At 38.1% G+C, this 23,323-nt stretch overlaps 1 protein-coding gene across 1 annotated transcript; it reads right to left on the bottom strand.

Annotated features, from left to right (window-relative positions):
- Window positions 1-1,698: 1,698 nt before the first annotated feature.
- Window positions 1,699-13,627, bottom strand: LOC146316386 (muscarinic acetylcholine receptor M2-like). The gene is made up of 4 exons (XM_084733957.1): window positions 13,481-13,627; window positions 4,362-4,590; window positions 3,349-4,173; window positions 1,699-2,750 (listed from the first exon to the last, which is right to left on the bottom strand). The coding sequence occupies exons 2-4, from the start codon at window positions 4,530-4,532 to the stop codon at window positions 2,439-2,441; spliced, it is 1,308 nt and encodes a 435-aa protein (XP_084590083.1). The 5' UTR covers window positions 4,533-4,590; window positions 13,481-13,627; the 3' UTR covers window positions 1,699-2,438.
- Between the last annotated feature and the right edge of the window lie 9,696 nt (window positions 13,628-23,323).

Genomic DNA, 23,323 nt, shown 5'->3' on the forward strand with positions numbered 1-23,323 from the left:
TCTGGGAAGTCTAATGTTAATTGCTGTTGCAGCTGAACAAAGAACCCAAAGTGTATCATTGTAAATTGTGGATCTGAAAACATTAAAAAAAATCAGCTTTGCTTGATGTTACAATCAGACATAAGGTTTAGTCTTGGTTTAATTTTGGGTTTAATGCAAAGATTATGTTAAGAAACAATTTTTTAGCTTTCAGTTTTACAAGCACCAAAGCAAGCTGACAAGAACAAGAACAAGAACAAGAACAAGAACAAGAACAAGAACGATCAGGCACACAACACTGTGTAATGCAGGATATAAAGTACTACCCTCGGGAGAAATACTTTTTTAGTGAGTCTCATGTTGCAGCAGTGCAAACTGGCCTTCAAGTGCAGCAGTAACAATAGGAGATATGCCTTTTCTTCCACTAGAGGGCGCAACAGTTCAACAGCTGTCCAGAGGACTTTCCCCTCAGTTGAGACAGAAGCCCTCTGTCCTTTCTTTCCTCAGAGTGAAGACTGTAGGACGATTGCAGTTCGACTAATTCTGATCTGTCTCTGTTTCTGACGGGAGCAAGGAGAGATTTAAGACGCTCAGTCCGCAGGGAGAAGCCAAGAGGGGGAGTAAATACTGTACTGAGTTTCTCTGTTCCTCTTTTCTATTCAGTACAGCAGTTTCAGATGCTGGTGTTAAAGTGGGAGGGGGACATAAAATGTCTCTGTTAGTGTCCAGTGCTCATTATAACACCCTTTAAACATTTACTTAGTTGTTCTGATCAGGTAACAACTTTTAGGCTAACATTAAAGAAAATAGAATACAGTTTTGCTCTATTTTTTCTTTGTTTTTTCTTAGCTCTTATTCTCTTTTTAACTGTTTTTGGTCGCCTGTTCTTGATCTGGTTGGTTGTGTTTGTAATTTTCACTTTTGCTACGTATCACTATTGAGTTCCTACTAAGAATAGAAATGTTGAGCAGAAATCATGGAGTCCGGTGAGTTTCTCATGGGGTGAGAACTGATATACAGACACCTGTAGTAAAAACAGGGAAGGATGGAAACCAGAGAAGTATTCAGAGAAAAACATTAATGTAGGAGTGTATGTAACTAATGTGTTCTTAGTGCTGAAGAAAACATCATCTTTGCACATTTTGCTTTATTTATGCTTGTTTAGGTTACATAAGAAACAAGGATAGTGGGTGTCACAGAGGAAAGAAATTAGTTAGCTAAACTTTAACAGCAAATGCATTATCATATTTGTATACAGCAGTCATTTGCTTCATTATAACCGGGTAAAATTAAGCTTCAGTTTCTACTCATCTCCTGTTTTGCTCCTGTAGAGATTACACATTTTGCAGCCGTTAATTTCAGCTGGGGGATAATTAAACTGAACTACTACTGAACTACCAGCAAGCTAATGTAGTTCAACTACATTCATATCTGCATGGAGATTTAAGTAGATAAATTACTTTTGGGGCATTTTTATGTAGTAAACTAGTAAAACTATAAAAGTACTTTGGGATAAATGAAAAGGAGTGTTTTTTTTAACCCTGCCAGGCATAAGCTGGGAGGGGATCATGTAATCACTACCACGTGTGAGTAAGTCTTATAGTGTCTAACCGGCTGCCAGGGGCCACAAATGTCTTGTTTCAGTTGTCAGTTCTTTGCATTAACTCATTTTAATTCTGAGCAGATTTGAGACAAAGAAAAACAAACTAAACCAACCACTCTGATGTTATCACTTTTATTATCAGAAAAGGAAGATGTGGACAAATATCACATTTGGGTTCATTTCACAACTACATGGATTACAGATGTCATTCGCTTGATATGAGTAAATTTAATCAGAGAGGAAACATACACATACACACACCCTCTGCCGCACAAGCGTACGCACATCAATTTACAGCTACTAATACTTTTTTATTCCCCTTTCTAACCTCAATTTGAAGAGAATATTTTTTAAATTTTGCTTTATTTTTCCTGTTTCACAGCTTGGCGTGTCTTTCTCTATATGATTTTCTTCTTACACTAGACTTATACTTTTATTCTAGAGTTATAATCATTGCTTTGATCACAGAACCATCACATTTACTACAATTATACTGTTGGGATAAAAACAGGTTGCATGTCAAAGAACATACTGCACAAGCAAAGAGGAAAACATCCTGTCAAAGTGATGTACATTTTCACAACAAACTGTATTCCCACCAGAATGCATTGTCTTGAGCACTGTAATACAATGTCATGTATTGTTATGATCGTTAATTATAATTTTAAAACAGTTTCGTTTTCAGTGGCAAAAGGATTAAGTTCTACCACTGAAAAAAGAAATGGAGTAAGTGCACAATAAGAAGACATCTAGTCTATATTTTAATAATATGTTCACTCCAATATATGTGTCATCTCATCTGTACAAGATTTATCACATTATTTTGACTCCATTGCGAACAGTCAAAGTTTTCGCCTCATCGTGCCATGCGAATGTTCTTGTACTGGCACAGAAGCAGGTGCTTGAAGGTGTTTTTGAAGGTGGCATTGCACAGGGCATAGCAGGCCGGGTTGATGGTGCTGTTGATGTAGCACAGCCAGTAGCCGATGGTCCACAGGGAGTTTGGGATGCAGATGGAACAGAAGGTGTTGATCAGGACCATCACGTTGTACGGCGTCCACGTGACGACAAAAGCAACCAGGATGGCCATGATGGTGCGCGTCACCTTCTTTTCCCGGGAAGAAATGCCCTTCCTTTTCCACTTTGCCACAGCAGTTTGCCTTGTAACCTGGACAATAAAAACATGAGAAGAGGAAATTAGAATTCATTGTTTTCAAAGTTCAAAGATGAACTGATTAGATTTTGGCGGTCAAAGGTCAAGGTCACAGTGATCTCACTAAACACATTTTTGGCCATAACTCAAGGAATAATATGCTAACTATGACAACTATGAACTTACACATCAATTCATCCACCTAGATTGTTTTGGTGTGAGTTGCCTTGTTTTGGAGATCAGCTACAGAGAAGTCTGATTGTACTGAGAGGGCACTCAGCTTGTTGTGCTCAAAGCACCAAAAAACATACAATCATGTGAGACAAAGTACCATGAGAGTTAAGTATAAAAATAGTAGAATTACAGTGGTTTTCCTTATGTTGTCATGAATGAAAAGACCCAAAATGAAGACTATAAGCAGACTACTTTATTCCGTTAAGCAAATTATTTAAACGGCGTTCGATTCTATCCCAAGGTTTTTGAGCCATAAAACTGTAGTGGAGAGAAGGCAGACATATTTATGGCAAATTTCTCCAAACCTCAGCGACTCACTCCAAAACAATCTAGAATCTGAATCACAATGTTTAAGCTTCTATACAGCAATCAAATTTACCCTCAACAGGTTCCTTGCGACTAAACTTTGCCTGTCGGCGGTTGAGTTCTCTGGGGAAGGAGGCTTCTGTGACGATGCAGGGGCCACAGCGTCCTTAGATGTCGAAGCGTGGATGCTGTCTGCCGTGGAGTCCACCTCGTCAGTTCTTTCTACCTTGCAGGGCCCGCTTCCGTTCTGCTGTTGGTCCTTCTCCCTCCTGTCACCAGTCTCCTCTTGAGTGTCTTGTGTCGTGATGCAGTTGTTCTGGCTCTCACCTCCGTCCTGGCTGTGATAGGGGCCTTCTCCCAGACTGGTCCCTGAGGTCTTCCTGCTGTCCCTCCTCATGCGGCTGCGGCTGGCCTTGGAGATGCGCCAGTAAAGGTGGATCATGATGGCCACTGGTAGGTAAAAAGCTGCTATGGCCGTCCCAAATGTCACCGCTGGGTTGGAGAAGAACTGGATGAAGCACTGATCTGGTGGCACAGTCCTCCCACCCACGATGAACTGCCAGAATAAAATGGCTGGAGCCCAAAGGATAAAGGACAACACCCAGGCGGCGGCGATCATCAGACCTGCCATCTTGGTGCTGCGACGCGCTGGGTAGCTGAGCGGCTTGGTGACGCAGAAGTAACGGTCAAAACTAATGATGAGAAGGTTCATGACTGAGGCATTGCTGACAACATAATCGACAGCCAACCACAGGTCACACACCACGGCTCCCAGGGGCCAGTAGCCAATCACAATATAGACAGTGTAGAGATTCATGGAGCAGATGCCAATAATGAGGTCTGCACAGGCCAGGCTGAACAGGAAGTAGTTGTTGACAGTCTGGAGGTTCCTGTTTACCTTTAGAGAAACAACATGGAGCAGGCTGTCAGATGCTAATCTTTTTTTGTGTGATGTGATGTGCGTTTTCTCCTTTCTATTAGGTTACCACTGTACACATGCTGTGCTCTCGAAGTCTCAAGATGTTCAGAGATGGATGTTCCAAACACACTCATTAATCAGAAAAATAAAAAAACGAAAAGCCAAACCTTTATAGAGAGCATGACCAGGATGTTTCCGATGACGGTGATCAGACTCAGAGAACCAGCCACCAGGATGATGAGGACAATCTCTACCGTTGTGTACGAACTTCCAGAGAAGAGGCCGGTGTTATCATCACTGCTGGTGCTGGTAGTGTGGGATAAATTAAGAGTATCCATACTGTCTGGTGATGGATATCCTTCTCACAGATGCTTCAGGCTCAAATCATATCTGTACCTGGTAAACAAAAACATTATGAAATAATTAGCCTCTTTGCACTCTTTTTTCTTTTTGTTTCTTCTCTTTGTCTCTCTCTTTGGTCCTTGGGGTAGTATGTTTTATATTTAAGTTGAGTAATGGGGACTATTTTGATGACATATTGTACACTGAAAATAATTAACTATTTGTTTTAACTTTAAAAAGTTAGTGTCCGTAAAATCTTAAGTTGACTAAATTTGAAAAGACAAGTTAAGGTAATTTTCTAATGTTACATTTTCTTAGTTTGAAAAGTCAGTTCTTTATTTCAGACAAGAACTTAAATTTATAGCATCATGGTTTGCAGTGTTTTCATTAATGTGAAAAAAAAAGCAACTGTGACTTATCTTTAAGTATATCAGGGACACATGTCATGTTTTCGTCAACCTATAAAAAGTGTCTCAGAGACCTGATGATTTTGGATGCTTGAAAATTAAATGGTTGCAACTGAAAATAGTAAATGATTAACTGTTATTCACTTTAACTTCAATGAATTTACTCAGCAATTTTTGAAATACACTTTTTTTGGTGGGGGGGAGTCTAAAATTGTCTGAGTCTGAGTTGGGCTCAAAACTCAAAAATCTATTGAAGGACGTTGCCTTGAAATTTTGATTTTTGTCAGCTTTTTCATTTTTATAGTGTGTTCAGTCAGTGAGGGAAGATTAGCTGATTCCCGTATGATTTTACAGTCCATTTTTTTATTAGTGTTTCACAGTCAGCTTTCATTTACCTTCTAATGTGTTGGTGTTTAATTTATTATAACATTATTTATTTCCCTTTATTATGATTATGATTTATAAATTTAAATTAATTCTTTTTTTTTCTTCTCATTTCAAAAATATTGGTATTGGATCTATGATGCTTGTGTTATGGTATGTTCTTTGTCTTGTTTAATTTATGTTGTACAACAATGTGACTGCAGCATGGAGAACAAAGTAGGCTACATATGCATGGATGAAATAAATCCTGCTCTTCGCAACTATTTTTGCCTTTTGTGGTGCCAACTCTTTCCTGTTTGTGTGTGCATTTATCCATCTGCACAGATGCTAAATCGTGCGTAACTGTCAGCGTGTAAACACTTGGCAGGTGCGTGAGTGTTTTTGAGCTTACGGCTTGGTCCAGGTGTGAAAGATGGACAGGTGAGCAAATAAAGGCTGCAGCAGCTGTGTTTCAAAATACACAGCAGTGTCCCATATATTCATATCAGGAATAACACATTGAAACTGCCTGAAATCTGCACACTGGGTGTTATCTGTAAATCCACTGTTATAGTAGATTTAACTTGTAGACGTGACTGAAATGGTGTCATATAGAGTGATATTCTTTAAACAGTTTTGCACACAGCTGATACTTAATTTGAGTTATTTTTATGGATGTTACTCTATTCAGCCACGTCGTAAGTGACCTGGAAGTCCTAACTCTGATCACATCTGACCTGACAGGTTGAACAGGAGCATCTAATGAGGTCACCTACACCTCGAGAGCGTTCATTTACATTTCCTATTCGACCTTGAAAGTCACAAAATGCCCTTTAAGAGTATCTAATCTGTACATGAGAGCCAATTGAAAAATGTCAATTTGTTATCTTGATCCTGCAGCCATAGAGGAGTCATTTCCTAACAACATCTCTGCTCCTTGATATGAAATAGGTACTGCCCGACTTGGAAATTGAATTTTTCATTTTGAAAGCTACTGAATATATGTGCATGGATGTGTCTTTGTGGTTTTTGAGACAGATGTCCAGATAAATCTCAGTGGAAGCCATGGTTTTAAAGTGAAGACGGAGCAGGTTTTCTGAGGCTAAAGCAGGTTTATCTGCAGAATAATTTCAGCTTTCTGAGTGAGAATATTTTTTGGCTCCAAAACAACCTGTTCTGGTAGTATACAGACAGATTTCTACTGGGGCCGCCCACGCTAAAAATCCAGGGACTCTAGTGTTATTAGGTGCTTTGGATAAAAGCATCTAATAAACAACATGTGCATATGGAGATACCTGTTCTTTTGTATTTATAATGGGTCGTCTAAATGTCCCCAGGCTTGCAAACAAAAGCAAAACAAGGCAAAGCATCATTACACTTACTATTATGTTAAAAACGTCAGGTATAGACCTATAACTAACAAGATTAACTGGTATATTGTGATCAGAAAATCAATGTAAAGACACTTAGTTGAGTTGTTGCATACTGCTAAAACCCTGTAAGTGACTCCATTAGGCCACATGATAACATCATACTGTATCTGAGAGATGTTTCCTTCCTGCCCTTACAGCCAGATGAAACCTTATTACAGCATCTATAACTCTATCACTTACTCATCAAAGACCCATTCTGGGCTTTTTCTGTCGCAGATGAGTAAGAGCTGCTGTGTCTGTGTGTGTGTGTGTGTGTGTGTGTGTGTGTGTGTGTGTGTGTGTGTGTGTGTGTGTGTGTGTGTGTGTGTGTGAGGGTTTAGCTTAGCTATAATTCTCACGACCTTGGTCTTGACAGTGAGGACATTTTGGTCTCATATTGAGACCATTATATTAAAGAGACTGACCTCTTGTTTTGGGGCAAAAGCAGGCCCCAAAACAAGAGATTAGCAGAGATTAGATATTAAGGTTATAAATGAGAGAGACTCAGTTTTATCATACTGAAGGGCACGCAGCAGTAAAAGTTAACGTTGGGTCTCTAAGTTTCTGGGGAATTAATGTGATTTAATGCAACGTCCTCCTATGCAGTGGTGGTGTCTCGGCCCTATTAAATAAAAGTGGCAATGTAATAAAAATAATGCATTAATTATTTCAAAGGCACAGAAACATTATCAGAAAAATGTATATTGTGTTTAAAGCTGCAATAATTGATAATTATTGATGATTATGATTGATCCACATGCATGGAATAAAAAAGATGATAATTCTGGTTCTGATGCATCAATTTCTATATATTTTTTAACTGATCAGTGGAGTACTTTTTAAATAAATAATAACAATAATATAGACAATAATGTAAAACAGCTAGCAACTATAGCTATCAGATGAATGTTGTAGAGCAAAAAATACAAAATTCTTGTAGTGCAAAAAATACAGAATTTCCTACTATAAACAAATATTTGCATAAGAATACAAAGTCTGTAGACAAGGGACAAGAATTTGGTACTGGAAGTTTCTTTTGTTGTCCATTTGTAGTCTTGGCCAGTCACGTTTGAACAGGCTCTGTTTGTATGCAGGTAAATAGTCTGTGTTGACAGCAAAAAAGGTGAAAAGCATTGACCAAATGTAATCTCAGAACCCATGAAATTTAGCTTTTTGATAGCTTTTTAAAATTTGTTTGCAGGCAATATGCAGATATCTGTTTATAGAGATTACCCAAGATGTCGTCTGAACATAAAACATCTACAAAAAGTGATACATCACTTTTCCATAGCGTATAGAGGAGGAAGTCTTGGCCCAGATATCTGTTATATGCTAATTGGCCATTGCCTCCAGAGACTAAATCATCATCAGACAATAACCGATGGGTTCCAATATTGCTTTCCACCGTTGCGCCTACAAACATTCTACAAACATTCAGTTTTAGAAACCACCAGAACAGTGAGGTTAATGTTAAACCACAGACAGAGTGTCAACACACAGATAGCTCATCAGAAGTCAACCAGACAAGATTTAAATGGACAGGTCTCTTTAAATGACACCATAACCTCTCCAAAACTAACCGAAATGAAACCAATTAGTGCATGTGCTATGAGTGTGATTTCTACCTGCTGGGATAAGACTGTACAAGATTATACTTCCACAGAGGGCAACATTAATGGATTCAACTCAGCCAACTTCGACCCAGACATCTGGCAGACAGCCAAATTTGGTCATAAACACCAGATCACATCAACAGATCAGAGTTAGTTCCATCATGAAAAATGGACAACATTAGTATATCTCCTTGAGACAGAAGAAGATGGCTCCTGATAAGTTTGGATATGGGAGTAATATGAAAACTGTCAGTGGGCAGATAAAGGCAAAAAACAGTCTGAAGTGAACCCAAAGTGGAAAAAGGCCATTTAAAAAGATGATTCAGACTATGGTTGTGGAAGATACCGTTATCAGAGACATAAGTAATAAGACACGTAAAGCATCAGAAGTGCTGAAGCAGGACTTCATTGAACTATTTAACTGTCCGGACAAATTGAAACCCCAAGATTTTATTAGTGATTGAACCACTGCCAACAGTCAACAGAGGGATCAGCAGGTTCAGCTGATTTTTATCACTGAGAACACAGTGCAGCACAACTGTGGTCTGACAGGGATCATCTACATAGATCATTTCAATCTGTTCTGAGGGAGAAGGCATCTTTTCACCCCAAAATCACTGCCACGATGTCTCCACGCAAACCAAGCACATTCTGCAACACCAACCTCTCTGATGAACAAGATGACAAAAAGTGAGAACAGGTCTCGCCTGCCCGGGCAGACCAGACTAATCAGGTCAGCAAGATCACAGATCAGAGGCCTGGTAGCTCAGCTGGTTGAGGGTCTGCTCCATGCACTGAGGCAGTAAGTCCTTTGCAGTAGCCATGGGTTTGACTCCTGCCTCTGGACCTTTGCTGCATGTCATCCCCCTACTCTCTGTCCCCCTTTCCTGTCCTTTCTTCTCCTATCAAAATAAAGGCATAACCTTTAAATAAAGGAGGGAGCAGGAGCAGACAGGGTCCTTGTGACTCTTCTATTACCCTAACATGCCCCCTCTTTCTCCCAGTAGGCCTGGACCTACTGCCTCACACAGTGGCCCTCACTATTTTCTTCAGGACTTTATGTTTCTATTCCTAGTCTGACTTACCAAATATCAAATATCAAATAATATTCATTGTCTTCACAAAATAAACCTGGCCAGTGTGTCAGCGGCCCCTGAACTTTTCTCCATTAAATAATGCAATGAATCTGCTTCTTTCTTCACTGACAACATTCAGAAAACTAGACAATCTGTCAGTTTTTCCGTACCAGGCATAGGCTCTATATCATCCGTGTGGCCTCTTAAAAGTAATTCAATTAGCATGACATGATTCGATCCTATCAACCATGTAACCTTGAAGGGAACTGTGGAAACAGTGGAAATCTGCCTTAATATTACAGGCTTTTAACTGCATGGCATCAGATTGTGTGTGATTAGTCAGCACTTCCATCTCAGGCGATTTCCTGAAAACTGCAGTTATTAAGTCACTCTTAAAATTGAACAATCTACATGTCTCACTAACAACTAACTGTATGCCTTTATCAAACCTCCAGTTTGTCAGTAAAATCACTGAAAAGGCTTTTGGTTTTTTACAGTTTAAAAACGCTCTTGGCCCTAAAGCATCATTTTGTTTGGTTTCTGGTCTGGATTTCATTGACACCACAGCACAGAGACTGCTCTTGTTAAGGTCTTGAATGACTTAAACACAGACAGTGGAAGAGTATCATTCTTAGTCTTAAAGAGATGTCTGTGCTGCAACTGACAATGTCGACCACAACATATTACAAGACAGACAGGAAAACCGGGTGGCCTTTTCTGGCACAATCCTAAACTGGTTTGAATCCTATTTGAAGGACAAGACTATTTTATGCTGACTTGTACATATCTGAGTGTACAAAAAAGACATGTGGAGTTTGCCAAGGCTCCATTCTTGAGCCTTATTTGTTCAACATCTATATGCTCTCACAAGCTCAGATTAAGGAAAATAACAAAATATCTTGCCATATGCAGACAAATTAACAACAATATCAGCCGGTGATTATTATACAAGCACAGAGTGAGTGCATTTAACATATCAAGGAGTGGATGTGCCAAAATTAAACAGAAATAATTGTCTTTAGACCTCCAATCAGTCACATTGAAGAGCAAAAAACAGGCAGAAATCTTGGAGTAGTCACAGATTCAGACCTAAATTTTAACATTACATGAGCATATAAAAAAAGACGTGCGGTATTGTGGACGTGTCGAGGCTTTTCTGTTCCACATCCACATTCACAAGTGGTGCAGATGATGTAAAAGAACAAAATATCTTACCTTGTGCACATGAAAAAGTTTTATATATGATGTCACAAGGTTAAAGCGGAAAATAAGATTTTTTTGGACCCAAAAAGTCAGTGCTCAGCTGCAGTCTCTAACACCACAAACACAATTCACAGAAATCTCACTGTACTCGTGGACTCAAAGCTAAATTACAATAAATTCAGCATGCTATCATCTTAAGAATTTATCAAGAATTAGAGGACTTATGTCTGAGAAGGATTTTGAAAAATTTGATCTTCAGCTTACCTTCAGTGAGCTTGACAACTGTAACGTTGTCTTTACAGCTCTTTCTAAAAAGTCGATCAGATAGGTGCAGCTCATTTGGAACACTACTGTGTAGTTCCTTATCTAAATCTAGTGTTTGTTTTTTCTGTTCCAAGTTACTGTAGAAACATGCCGGTGCAGCATGATGGTTTCTGTGGAAGAGGACCCATGCCTCTGTAGATGTAAGGGGATCATTATAAGATAACCAAAACACAAGAATTCTTATTTTCAGGTGATTATACACTGTATAAAACAGACTTATGAATATTGTATTTCATATTCTTCCGGTCAAACTATTGACATCATTTTAATCTTCTTATTTACTCTGCTGCTATTTCTGTGTGTTTTTGTATTGCCTTCCTCCTTTATATCTTGTCTTAATGCCTTTATGTTTTATGTAAAGCACTTTGAATTGGCTTGTTGTTGAAAGGCGCTATAGGCTATAAGTAAATTTGCCGACATATGTATGTTAACAAGCTGTCTAATAAGCTGGTGTGAAGATGTTTGCATGTCATGAGGGATTCGTTGGTAACAGAGCAGGACATCACTCCCTGCTCATGAGTCCACCCTCACTTCTTTCCTTCATTCACAGGAGATAATAAGACCTACATTACTGGACCATCCTAATTGTTATTCAGGGCTACTGGAGAGAGTCACAGAGGCAAACAGTATTTCTTTGACAGGCACAGAAACGTAGTAATTAGATCCAGCAGATGCTGCCTGCAACAGCTGTACCAGTAATATGCTTCAAGGATATAGTACTGTAGTACTCATCTGGCAGTGTGAGCTCGGCTTTAAAAAGTCTTTGATATCATGAACGATACTACAGTCAGCTGCAGAGCCAGCAGTTACCAGCAGATGAGATGGTGAAATAAGAGGCTTGTTTGCAGAGAGGAGGAGCGCACCATTTCATCAAGAGGAGCATGTAACGACTACATGGATCAAAGTGTTGTGGTTTTTAATTATTTCATGCGAAATAGATTTTTAGCTCATAAATCTATTTTATTGTTTGCTATATTTTTCAGGACAAACATGTTGTTAACTCAAAATCTGGAACATCAGTTTGTACAGATGGGATTTCAGCTTAACCAGCAACTGTAAAGAAGGTAAATTATACACAATGTGTATGCATATGAGACCTAGAAATATACATAACATAGACTTAATTTCAGGCATTGTTTAAATTGTAAAAGCATTTGATATTTTAAATTATTTTTCAGGCAGTGTTTTGAAGTGAAAGTTCCTGATGTTATTGCACTAGTTACTGTAAGTATGGTTTACCCCACAGGTTTGTTGTGATTTCAGAGAAGTGTGTCCTGAATCTGAAGAGTGGGAAATTTCACATCAACCTGAGCTTCGGCTTCGCACAGGAGTGTAACGAAGAGAAGAGAAAACCACAGAAAGCAAAAAGTGCAGAGGAGAGAAGACCAGAGGGACCAGGGTGGGAAGAAGGACTACAAAATAAAACTGAAATTATTATTATTTTCATTATTGATTAATCTGTTGATTAACTGGTTTGTTGTTTGGTCCATACAATGTCAGAAAATTGTGAAAACTGTTGATTACTGTTTCCCAAAGCCAAAGATGACACCCTAAAATGTCTTGTTTTGTTCACAGCCCAAAGATATTCAGTTTAATGTCACTGAAGAGTAAAGAAAATAGAAAATATTCACATTTGATAAGCTGAAATCAGAGAATTTGAATGTTTTTTCTTATGACTCAAATTGACTAATTCATTATCAAAATAGTTGGCTTTGTTTGCAGCTTTAATTGACATAACAAGGTACCAAGGACTCAAGGGAGTGAAAATATGAAATTCATTTCTAAGTTAAGATGACTGCAGTGCCACGTAACCAGAGGGAGTCCAATTGTAGGAGGGTTAATGAGCAACAATTAAAAAAAAACATAACTTGATTTTATCTAGTAGCCCTACAGTTTTCAGGGAGGAGCTGCCTGTTTGAAATCTAATTTCCCTCTTAAACACAAACATAGAGTAATGGGAGGGGGGGATTCCTCGGGAGCAGGGAGACTGGGGAATCCAGAGTCTGGATCTAATGCTAGTGGCTGACTGAAACCTTTCAGCTTGGGATAGACATGAAGATAAACATTTCTAGAACAGCCTTCAGGGAACAATAAAACCCAGATACACTTAATAATAAATAGAAACTTCCTCAGGAAGCTGAAAGGGCATGTGGAGGATAACATTTCAGTCAATATGTAATCAATATATAGGGTATCACATTATATTACTGGAATTTTCCTTTCCTTTTCTGTCATGGTAATATAAATGCTTTATATTGGTGTAGTGTAGATTTTTTTTTTAATTGTATGTTTGTTTTTTCTACTTTACAGCATAAGAAAGCTTTAGTTGGTTATAAAGAAAAAAATCACACTCAAGGGGATTTGTGTCATAATCCAACTACAGGAAAAAGATTTTATGACTTTATAAGTGTGGAAACATGTTTGTGCCTCATCTAACAGATATCAAAATCTGTTCCAAGTAGATGCTCCATAAGTTGGGGTAATTCTCTGAAAAAAAAAGTGTCCTTACCTGCAGCAGGAATCCACAGACATGAATATTGTCTTACCTTGTCTGCTGAGAATGATGTGGATGAGCTGTTCTGGTTTGGTCCATGTTACTCTCACCTCTATCGACACACTGGAGCAGAGACAGAAGCAGAAAGTAATCCTGCGTTGATGTCGCTCCTCCTCTGACAAGAACCAGTGTGTGTGTGTTTGTGTGTGTTTGTGTGTGTGTCTTTGTGCGCGTGTGTGTGTGAGTGTTAGAGAGACAGAAAGACAGACAGAGCAGGGAGGGGTTACAGGGGCTATTAGCGACTGTTGTGATGTATCCCTTGAGCCAGGGTTGCAAATTTGAATAAACAAGAGACAGACAGACACAGAGAGAGATGTTTGTTTCAGGACCATGGAAAGCAACAGCCCCTCTGGTTTCATATTCTCCTGAAGCTGTAGGCGATTATATGGACACAAGTTTGAGGGGCTGTGGCATGAAATAAAATGGTCAAACACTATTAAAAAGAGGACAAAAGGAGAGGGTCGCACTGTTGTTCTGTTGCTGCAGGAGGTTAACCTTTAAAACTCTGTTGTTTTGACCTTTTAACCAAACCAGTGACGCAGTCTGCCCCGGTTGGTGGATGACCTTACTTTGATGGAATTACCACAAAGAATAATGGTCCCTCTCCATGAAATAATATTGCAAATGAAACGAGGAGAGTGCCATCAAACAGGCACGAGACGGACATGTGAACATGATTCGATATGAGAAAATATGACATGATTTACTGTGCTCGTCCTGCTCCAGACTTATGGCACACTGATCACATCAACATTGGTCTGTTAGTGGGTTTGCTTGGATATAATGCAAACTGTGCACTTCTGCTCCTTTTATATGTGTATCACATGAATATTATATTATAATTTTATTCACTTGATGTGGGGAAAACTGTCTTGGTGCATCCATGTCATGAGCTTCTTCTGTAGTTTGACCATTTGTCATGAACACAAATCAATAATAGGCTTCGATTCTGTGTCTCCACTACATGAGTGTGTTTGGCTTTGGTTTCCTGTCCCCTAGAAGCTCCTTTTTCCAATATCCAAGACCCCCCGGCACGACATATTTCTAGTAATCCTAAATTTTTAAAAAGCATGATTATTAGGGGTATCACTCACCCCGATGATATATGATAACACAAAGAAAGGCCAAATATGTCGATTTAATTATTTGCTATCTGGTAATAAGGATAAGTAACATATGAATATGTTAAAAATAGTAAAGGGTAAAATAGTTATAGTAAAGAGTTAAGCATGCATTTGCTTTCTTGCATGTCTATACAATAAATATCCTGCATTCATATGGTGTCACAATGATCTGAAAAATTTGTTCCCAAACAGGAAAAGTGATGTAAATCTTCCAGCCCTCAACAACTTGGAAAGATGGACAATTTTGGTATGTGGCTTTGTGAGTTGCTGTCAGTTGATGTCATATACGGTGGATGAAAAAAAATTTTAATTGATCACTTTTTTTTATTAATTTACATATTACATATCAATTTTTTGCACACGTAAATGGTATTGGGTGGCAACCACTGCTGTCCAGGCATCGTGACCTAGATTAGTTAAAAAAGTCATTTATAAGTATTAACCCTGATAACAAGTCAGGTAAAGCAATATTTTAGTGGTTTTCTGGAATGTACCGCTGCAGCAACAAGTCTGGGACCAAATCACTTTGCGATATAGAGATTCAAACAATTTCAGAAGACTTGAATACCAACATTAATCTTACTGGGACGCTAGTGTCCCTGTTGTTTCCACAGACTCAAAAACTCATGAACACACCAAAGTCTGAAGAAAGGCTTCCCAACTTGGGAAATGGTACCATCTGAGGAGCACATGATCGGTGACCTACAGCCAGCAGCCAGCTTAGCATAAAGGCTGGGAACAGAAGGAAACTGCTGGATAAAAGTCACTGCAACTGGCCAAGAAAAAGGCTGTGTCCAAAGTCTTTGTTTACTCAGTCACTACTCCCTCTATATTGGAGAGTCAATAGGGAGGAGTAAATTGAGACACTTATCGTCATCATTTTGCGTCAACACGGACAGCCACTGAGTCGCGCTATTGTAGTTTTTGCATCTGTAAAATGCAGTGCATTGTATTGTGGGATTGTTAGCACAAAGTACTTTTTCAGGCCTCTAAATAGTACAAAGATTTAAAGTTACATACTTGAACAGTAAATAAAGTGCACTATATAGTGAATAGGAAGTGATCTCGGATACAGCCATTCTGTCACGTAAGTTGCCTTCAAATGAGCTTGTGGTTATGTCATGGGAAATCAGAGGTTTCAGAAAATTTCTTTGGAGATTGTGAAAACCACAAGAAGGGGGGTGTTAATATGGACTCCTCTCATAAACACAATGAACAGAACCTCGAAGGCAGCAAATGCCCCCTGCAAAACCCTGTCATTCACAATAAGGTGCTGGTAGGTGGTTTTCTTTTCCTTTGGACAGAATTAGGCTGTGTTTTCTCTCTGTTTCAAATCTTTGTGCTAAGCTAGCATCTGCTGGCTCTACAAAGACGTAACAGTGGTATCAGTCTTCTCATCTAACACTTGGCAAGAAAATGAATAAGCAAATTTACCAAAATAGTTTTTCCAAGTGTGATGGAACCTCATTCTGCTAAAAGGGTCAGTCATTTTGTAGCCTAGCATCTGTATTACAGACAACCAAATGAGAAGATGGATATTCTTCACACCATAAGTATCTGTTATGACAGCAGAAAGAGATACTCTTATGAAATAATAAGCCCACATGTGTATTAAATGGTGGCATACATTTGGTTCTTATGATTCCACGAGAAATGTCAAAACATAAGTCAAGAGATGTTTTCATGATTCTTCCTCTGGGCGATGGCTTGTGTGGTTTTAAAGCTCAACACTGAATGTATAATTCATAAGGGTCATACAGTCGTGTCAAGTCCTCGCTGGCTATCGGCAATTGCTTTGCATGGTAACGTCATACGAAGGCTTCCTCGCACTGGCACTGAATTAGTGTCTGCATGTGTGAATGGACTGGTTAAAGGTCTTAGTTTCATCAAAGTCTTCATGCTTTGTTTTATCGTGTCACATGGAGTGTGTTTTTCCTGTGGAGCTACACGCAAGCTGACCTGCGGTCAAAAGCCCAACATGTATAGACTACACTCTCAGAAACGAAGACGCTAACTAGAACCATACATGGTTCTGTGGCTTGTCCCCGTAGCAGAACCCTTTATGGTTCCTGGTAGAGCCGTTGATACTCCACTTAGAACCCTTCAAAGAACTATCCAGAACCAGAACAAGAATTTGACCTTTTTAAATTCCAAGGGTTTTTATCTAGAACACAGTCAGCGGGTTCTATTAAGAATGTTTTTATATTTTAAGGGTTTTATCTCGAACCCACTCAAAGGGTTGTACTGAAAACCTTTTTATATTCCAGAGTTTTATGTAGAACACAGCCTGGAGGTTCTACCGAGAATCTCTTTACATGCTAAGGTTAATATTTCGAACCCACCCAGAGGACTCTACCAAGAACCCTTTTGTATTCCAAGGGTTTTATCTAGAACTTACCCAGGAGATTCTACCTAGAACCATTTAATTATGGTACAAAGAATCCATTGGCAAGAGAACTCTTTAAGGACTTCAACGATCCTTGACAAACCTTTTCTTCAAAAAAGGGTTCTTCTGGGTAGAACCTCAGCCCTTCAGGAGGAAGCTTTTTAGAACCTTTATTTCTAAGAGTGCACATTCAGGGGCTGAAATGTTGTGTGGTGAGAGTTGAAAGGAGGACAGACAGAAACCATAAAGGATGCACTGCTGCAGGGCATATGATTTGTATTATTGCACAGCACTGTGAGTGATAAAAATGTCACCTCTCCCACACTCATACGCTTCCCTTTCACACAAAATCGGCTTTCTCATCAGTCACTTTCTTCTTATTTACACACGTTTCCACCCTCATATGTTTCTGGTTCATGTCAGCGCAGCAGCATCACAGCATGAGTCCTAAAAAACGGCTCTTAGTGTCCTCACAGAAAGAACACCCTCATTCAAAAGTTGCCATCCACCACTCTTACGTGAACAAGGAATAAAAAAAAACACAGCTAACAATGAAGCTCTCTCCTCTGCACTATATGAAGCAAAGCCCCAAGGCTGCTGGGAAATGAGGTCATCTAGCTGGAGCCCAAGCAGCTGTTTGAATGGAGCGGGGCCACTCACAATGGCAGCCCCTCTAACACGTCTGTGAAGACAGCCTTGCATTTTCTGAAATTTACTGGTGCATTCAGTTCTCAACAAAGCTGTGGAAATTCAGAGAAATGTGCATCAGAAAGAAGCAGAGGAAAAAACTTCAAACTGTCAGCTTTGCTCTCATAATTATATAGTTCATCATGCACTAATAGGCTAATGTTGATGACATACAGACATTTACTGTAACTCCTCTCTCTGCGCCGGCAGCGAATCGTGACTTTTTAATCTCTTCCGATGATTCATCAAAGTCTGGCTGTAATTCATCACTGTGTTCAGGCCCAGTTGGGATTTGGGCCACATGGACTCCGGACAACTACTGATGCTGATGTTACCAGCAGATAAATTAGCCCCAGTTTATTTATCTCATGCATTACAATTAGATTCAGGTCACAGCAACATATCAGTTTTTCTGAAAAAATAATCTCTCAAAACCATGTTTGACAACACTATAAAATAATACAAAGTAACATTGATACAGACAAATATAACTCATAACTTTTTTTTTTCATGTTGCACAAATTGAATCCAGATTGTTAGTAGAATCTTTGAGGATTGTGGAAATTAGAACCTGACTGATATATCGGTCTGTCATAGCTCTATCAGTCTATATCAGTATTGGCATATATGTTGTTTGATACGATATCAGAATTCTTTTACTTCCTTATATCATATCACTAATGATGCTGTGCATCAGACCCAAAAATCCAGTATCTGTCAGGCCCCAGTGGAAATACCTTCAGAACAGCATTAAGTGTCAAATAAACTTCTGGATTTGACACTTGGCTTTGTAACTGTAATTTAATGGTAATAATGTCACATATTGATAAATATGACTTTATAACTTGGAACATACCTTTTCTTTGCAAATTAACAGTAGAGAATTTTCTAAACTAATATCATTGTCAAATAAATGGTGATAATGTGCTGGAGCAGTACATTCAGCTATTCTCCTCTCTACAGCCTGACTGTTGGCTTATTTCTAAATGAAATTCAAAAAAGTAAACATCACGTCTTTAAAAAATAGGCCTAATAAGAGTTTCCAGGCAATATTTCATAGAGAAAGCTCAATAACTAATCATGGTTAAAGAAAGCTGTGATGTATCCCCATGTATGTTTTTCTTTTCCAACATCAACCTGCCCAATTAATATTACTCTTATGGACACAGAACCTAATTTTTCTATACTTAAGCTTACAGATAACAACAAAGATAACCAACATAAATAAACAAATAAACTGTGGGAACAAAAATACTAATAAATTCTGTTAATTAATCAGTTTGGCTACTCCAGCAATATTGCACTACTGTAAGTAAGTAACTAAGTTTGATTAAAATCATAATGGTAAGGACCAAGATATCCTGAATTTTCATCTCTGTCAAGCTGTCAAGCTTTAATTAGAATCACAATTCCTCTAAAATGCTCACTTATTTCAAACTGTAGTTAAGTTAGAGTTGTGATAAGCAAACTGACTTGTGTGTCAAATTGTGTCAATGCCCTTTAACATTTCTTATGTGCTGATTAATAAGAACAACTGTAATCTTTCTGAGGATCCACTGACACTCATACGGATCTGCTGAAATCACCTTGTGAATAATTTGTCTGTAATTGAGGTTAAATAGAAGTGTCTGCTAACGTACAGTTAGAATCATCTCAGTATCACATAAAAACGCTGATAAATGCCATTGTCCTTTACTTAAAGGTCCCATTAAAAGTCCCTTCTTTACCCATCACTACATCTCATGTTTCTATCTCTTACTGACTGGTTGTTCCATGACTCTGCTGCCATCTGGAGGACAAATGTCTGCCGTCTGCAGTCTCCTCTGCCTCACGGGCCTGCAGACAGCTGTGATGCAGAGCATTGTCCTCCACTGTGTTACTATCAAAAGAGTGAAAATATCTGTAGAGTTTATGCGGCCAAGTAAAAGAAAAAGATCAATTGACTGATGCTGTTAAAACTGAAAACTGATCTGAAAACTGAAACATGAAACTAGAAGTGATCTACCCAGCCTGCATCCTATTGCAAACCAAAGTCACTTGCTGAAGACAACCCTAGTATAATAAAACATGTTCAATAAGTCTCTTGAAACATAGAATTCATAATGAGAATGCACAATAATTACCCCAAAAATATACCATATATACAGATACAATAAATGTGAAGAGCTCCATGGTACACTTAAAAAGATACTCATGGACAGAAGCCTTGGACAGGACCAAGAGATTAATCAGAACAACTTGAATATCACGACTAGAGCATCAAGATTAAACAGACTAAAGTTCAAACAAAAGAAAATAAATACATACACACACACACACACACACAGACACACACACTAATGGGTCCCACTTGGAGGCCCTGATCTCTGTGCAGCATAATGAGCATCAGAGTGCTGACAAACCGCTCTTTCATTTCTCCATCCATCTCACACTCATGAGGCTCCATCACTTGAATAAATCAAAACATTTCCTGTTGCTTGGTTGTGTCATGACAACAATAATAAACATCCGTCTTTATTCAGAAAAAAAACAACAACAACTAAAGTGTCCTCTTTCGGAACTCTGGCTACTTTGTCTTACTTTTTTGCTGGTGATTATTAGAGAAGAGTTTTGTTCTGTTGACCTGATGGCCTCCCCTGATGTTCATGTGTGGAAAATCTTTCCATGTTCACTTGGAAACGATTAGAAAAGAAATATGTGCTACTTTGCATGATGCATTGGCCATCTGCAATGGAAATCATATGTAAAGTGAGGAGATGAATTCTGACCACATCACAACCCTTTGCCATCCCGTTTATACATAAAACCATTGAGAATACAAAGGTTCACTTGAGGTCAAACTAATGCTGATCAGAACAACAGAACATGAAAAGACACTGATTTTGATTTCATATTGTGGGCATAATCAGACCTTCAATTTACATAATTGCGTGGCCCTCACCATAAGCTGTCATTTAAGCTTCTCATATACAATCACATCAATTGTGAATTAATATTCTATTCATGTTCTTTTGTACAGATTTCAGGTAGGTTGGTCGCAGAGCTCTTAAGGCTGAATCACACAATCATCCGCTGGTCATTTGAATTCCTGGATGTGGTCATGGAGAAAGCTTAACCACAGGGTGTAACCCTGCGTTTGTGAGCCTCAGCCTGTCCCTTCATTACCTGACAGGGATGCTGAACATTGCAGGACAGTAGGTCTTCACCAACAGAGAAATTAGTGCTGTCCCAGTGTCCCCTACAGAGTTAAATGTGGCATGTACGTCGTCATTCAATGATGTTTCATGTTATCTCTAAATTCTGTGTTGACTGTGAAGCACTCATTAACTTATTTTTGACAAGTGCTCCACATTTTTGTTTGTCCTGTATTTGACCTGTAAAGTTAGGGATTTAAATGTGTAAAACAATGCACCTTATCTTTTTTTCCCACTTTATAAGTTTTCACAGTTAAAAAAATATATATATATACAAAAGCACATAAAAAACAATGCACCTCTGTACACCTAGATTAGAAGTAGCTAATTGTTTCAATAAACAATAAAATAATGTTACCTTTAACATCTTTTAACAACTTTTTTCATTCTCTTTGACTGCAAGTGTCTCTGGCTTAACAACAGACATAACCAATGAATGGACTAATTAGCCTAAAAATACTTGTATTTATGATTTCTATTCATATATATAAATGATCAAAGGGCAGTTTTTTTTAAACAATGAACTTGTGACAATATGAAGACATTGTAAGTCCAAAATAAATAATAATTAAATAACAATATAGACAATTAAATAAAAAATAGAAGAAACACAAATAAAGAAAAGAAAAAAAGACATAAAATTGAAAGCATCCCTTTAGTATTTCAGAAAAAAATGATTTACAGTACCAAGAAATTTAATATTATGTTATTCTCCTTTGTAATGGATATTTTTTTCAAAAGCAACAACAACAACAAAATTGTTGAGAGTTTTTATCCAGGACCCTGAATATAATGTTGAAAGGTGTACACTGAATTGAATAGGCTTGTTTTAGATGTTTTATGTTTCTGTCTTTTATACTTTGTCGGGTTCTATAATCTGGTTCTAATGAAGCAGAATTTAATTTTATTTGTATATTTTTGTGGCTGAAATGACAAATAAACTTTTGTGTAGTTGAACTTGAGAATCAACTTGCCAGTTTAAAATTTAAACACGCCTGAGAAATGTTCAGCAAATCTTTTGAAAAGAGGTGAGGAAAGAAATCAAAGACCGTTCTCTTCCACCTGTGTCCAAATATGTAATTAGTCTGACTTAATCTGTTTGAAGAGAACAGATTCTCATATAGCTGAACCTTCCAACATTAAAGGTGTCTCTGTCCGAGCTGCGTGTGTCTGCATGAGCTGCACATGCAAACATGTTACTGAGCATTGGCAGCTCATGTCAGAGACTTGCAATGCAAATTAGTGTTGACAACACGGACGAAGTTCCCATTACAGTGTTCTCTCCCTCCCCCACCCATGTGTTGCATGCTGATACAAAACAAACATGTGCCACAGTCTTATTACAGCTGATTTGCCTGACTTGTCGCCTGACAGTCTGCCCTCCAGAAATGTTTTACAACACATTGGGAAAACACTGTGCAGCTGTCATGTATAAAAACATAACATTACATTAAAAAAAATTAATAAAAAGAAACTCTGTGGAAGACCATTCCCACTAGCAAAAGAAATAATAAACAAAAAGTTAAGTTGAAGTCAGGTTAAGTTAAGGTAAATGTTAAAAATTACATACAATTAACAATACTCAAAATCATGAGGTAGTATGTTAAGATATTGGGTCAAAACATAGTAAAGTTATGAGATAGTAAAATACTAAGATATAACATTTACATTTTGACTGATTAATTTCAAAATTTCACTGAATCAATTTAAAGGACCGGTGTGTAGAATTTAGTGGTATCTATTGGGGAGCTTATATATTGCAAACACCTCACCTCACTCTCCCCTTCCAAGCATGTAGGAGAGCCTTGTGTGGCTGCAAAACTTAAGCAAAATGGGAAAGGCCCTCTTTGTTTGATTTGTTGGTTCCAGGCTAATGTAAAAACATGGCAGTGCAACATGGCACAAAAACACAACAACTTTTATTTTCAGGTGATTATATCAGAGACTTGTATATATATTTAATTTCTACCACATTCTGCTAATAAACCAATGTTATACATTGGACCGGTAAGTTATAAGACAGGTTGACTGAGTTGACATTTCAACTTAGTATGTAAAATTTATGATAGGCCTGCTACAGTAAATCCAAATAATTACTCATTAAATTAAGATAATGAAAACTGTGAAACTGTAAGTCAAACTTACTACTTCAAAATTGTGACAAAATTGTGATTTTGAATCAGAACTAATGATGCAAAGTCAAAATTTTCAGCATTTTATAATTTTGACAAAGTATCTCAAATGCTATACATTCTGTACTTTTTTGTCCTTTTTACCACGCATAACTTTTCGTGTATTTTTGCCTTTTCTTTGAGAAAATGGTTTTGCACGACAATCACAGCAGACAGGTCGACAGATAATTAAGAAGCTTAATTTTTGAAAGAAGCTTGTTGCTCTGCCACGCATGCGCAGTTTACAGGTATGTGCGAAGAACAGGAAGCGAA

The sequence above is a fragment of the Lutjanus erythropterus genome, chromosome 13 (genome assembly GCF_056507025.1).
Source record: "Lutjanus erythropterus isolate fLutEry1 chromosome 13, fLutEry1.hap2, whole genome shotgun sequence".
NCBI lineage: Eukaryota > Metazoa > Chordata > Actinopteri > Lutjaniformes > Lutjanidae > Lutjanus > Lutjanus erythropterus.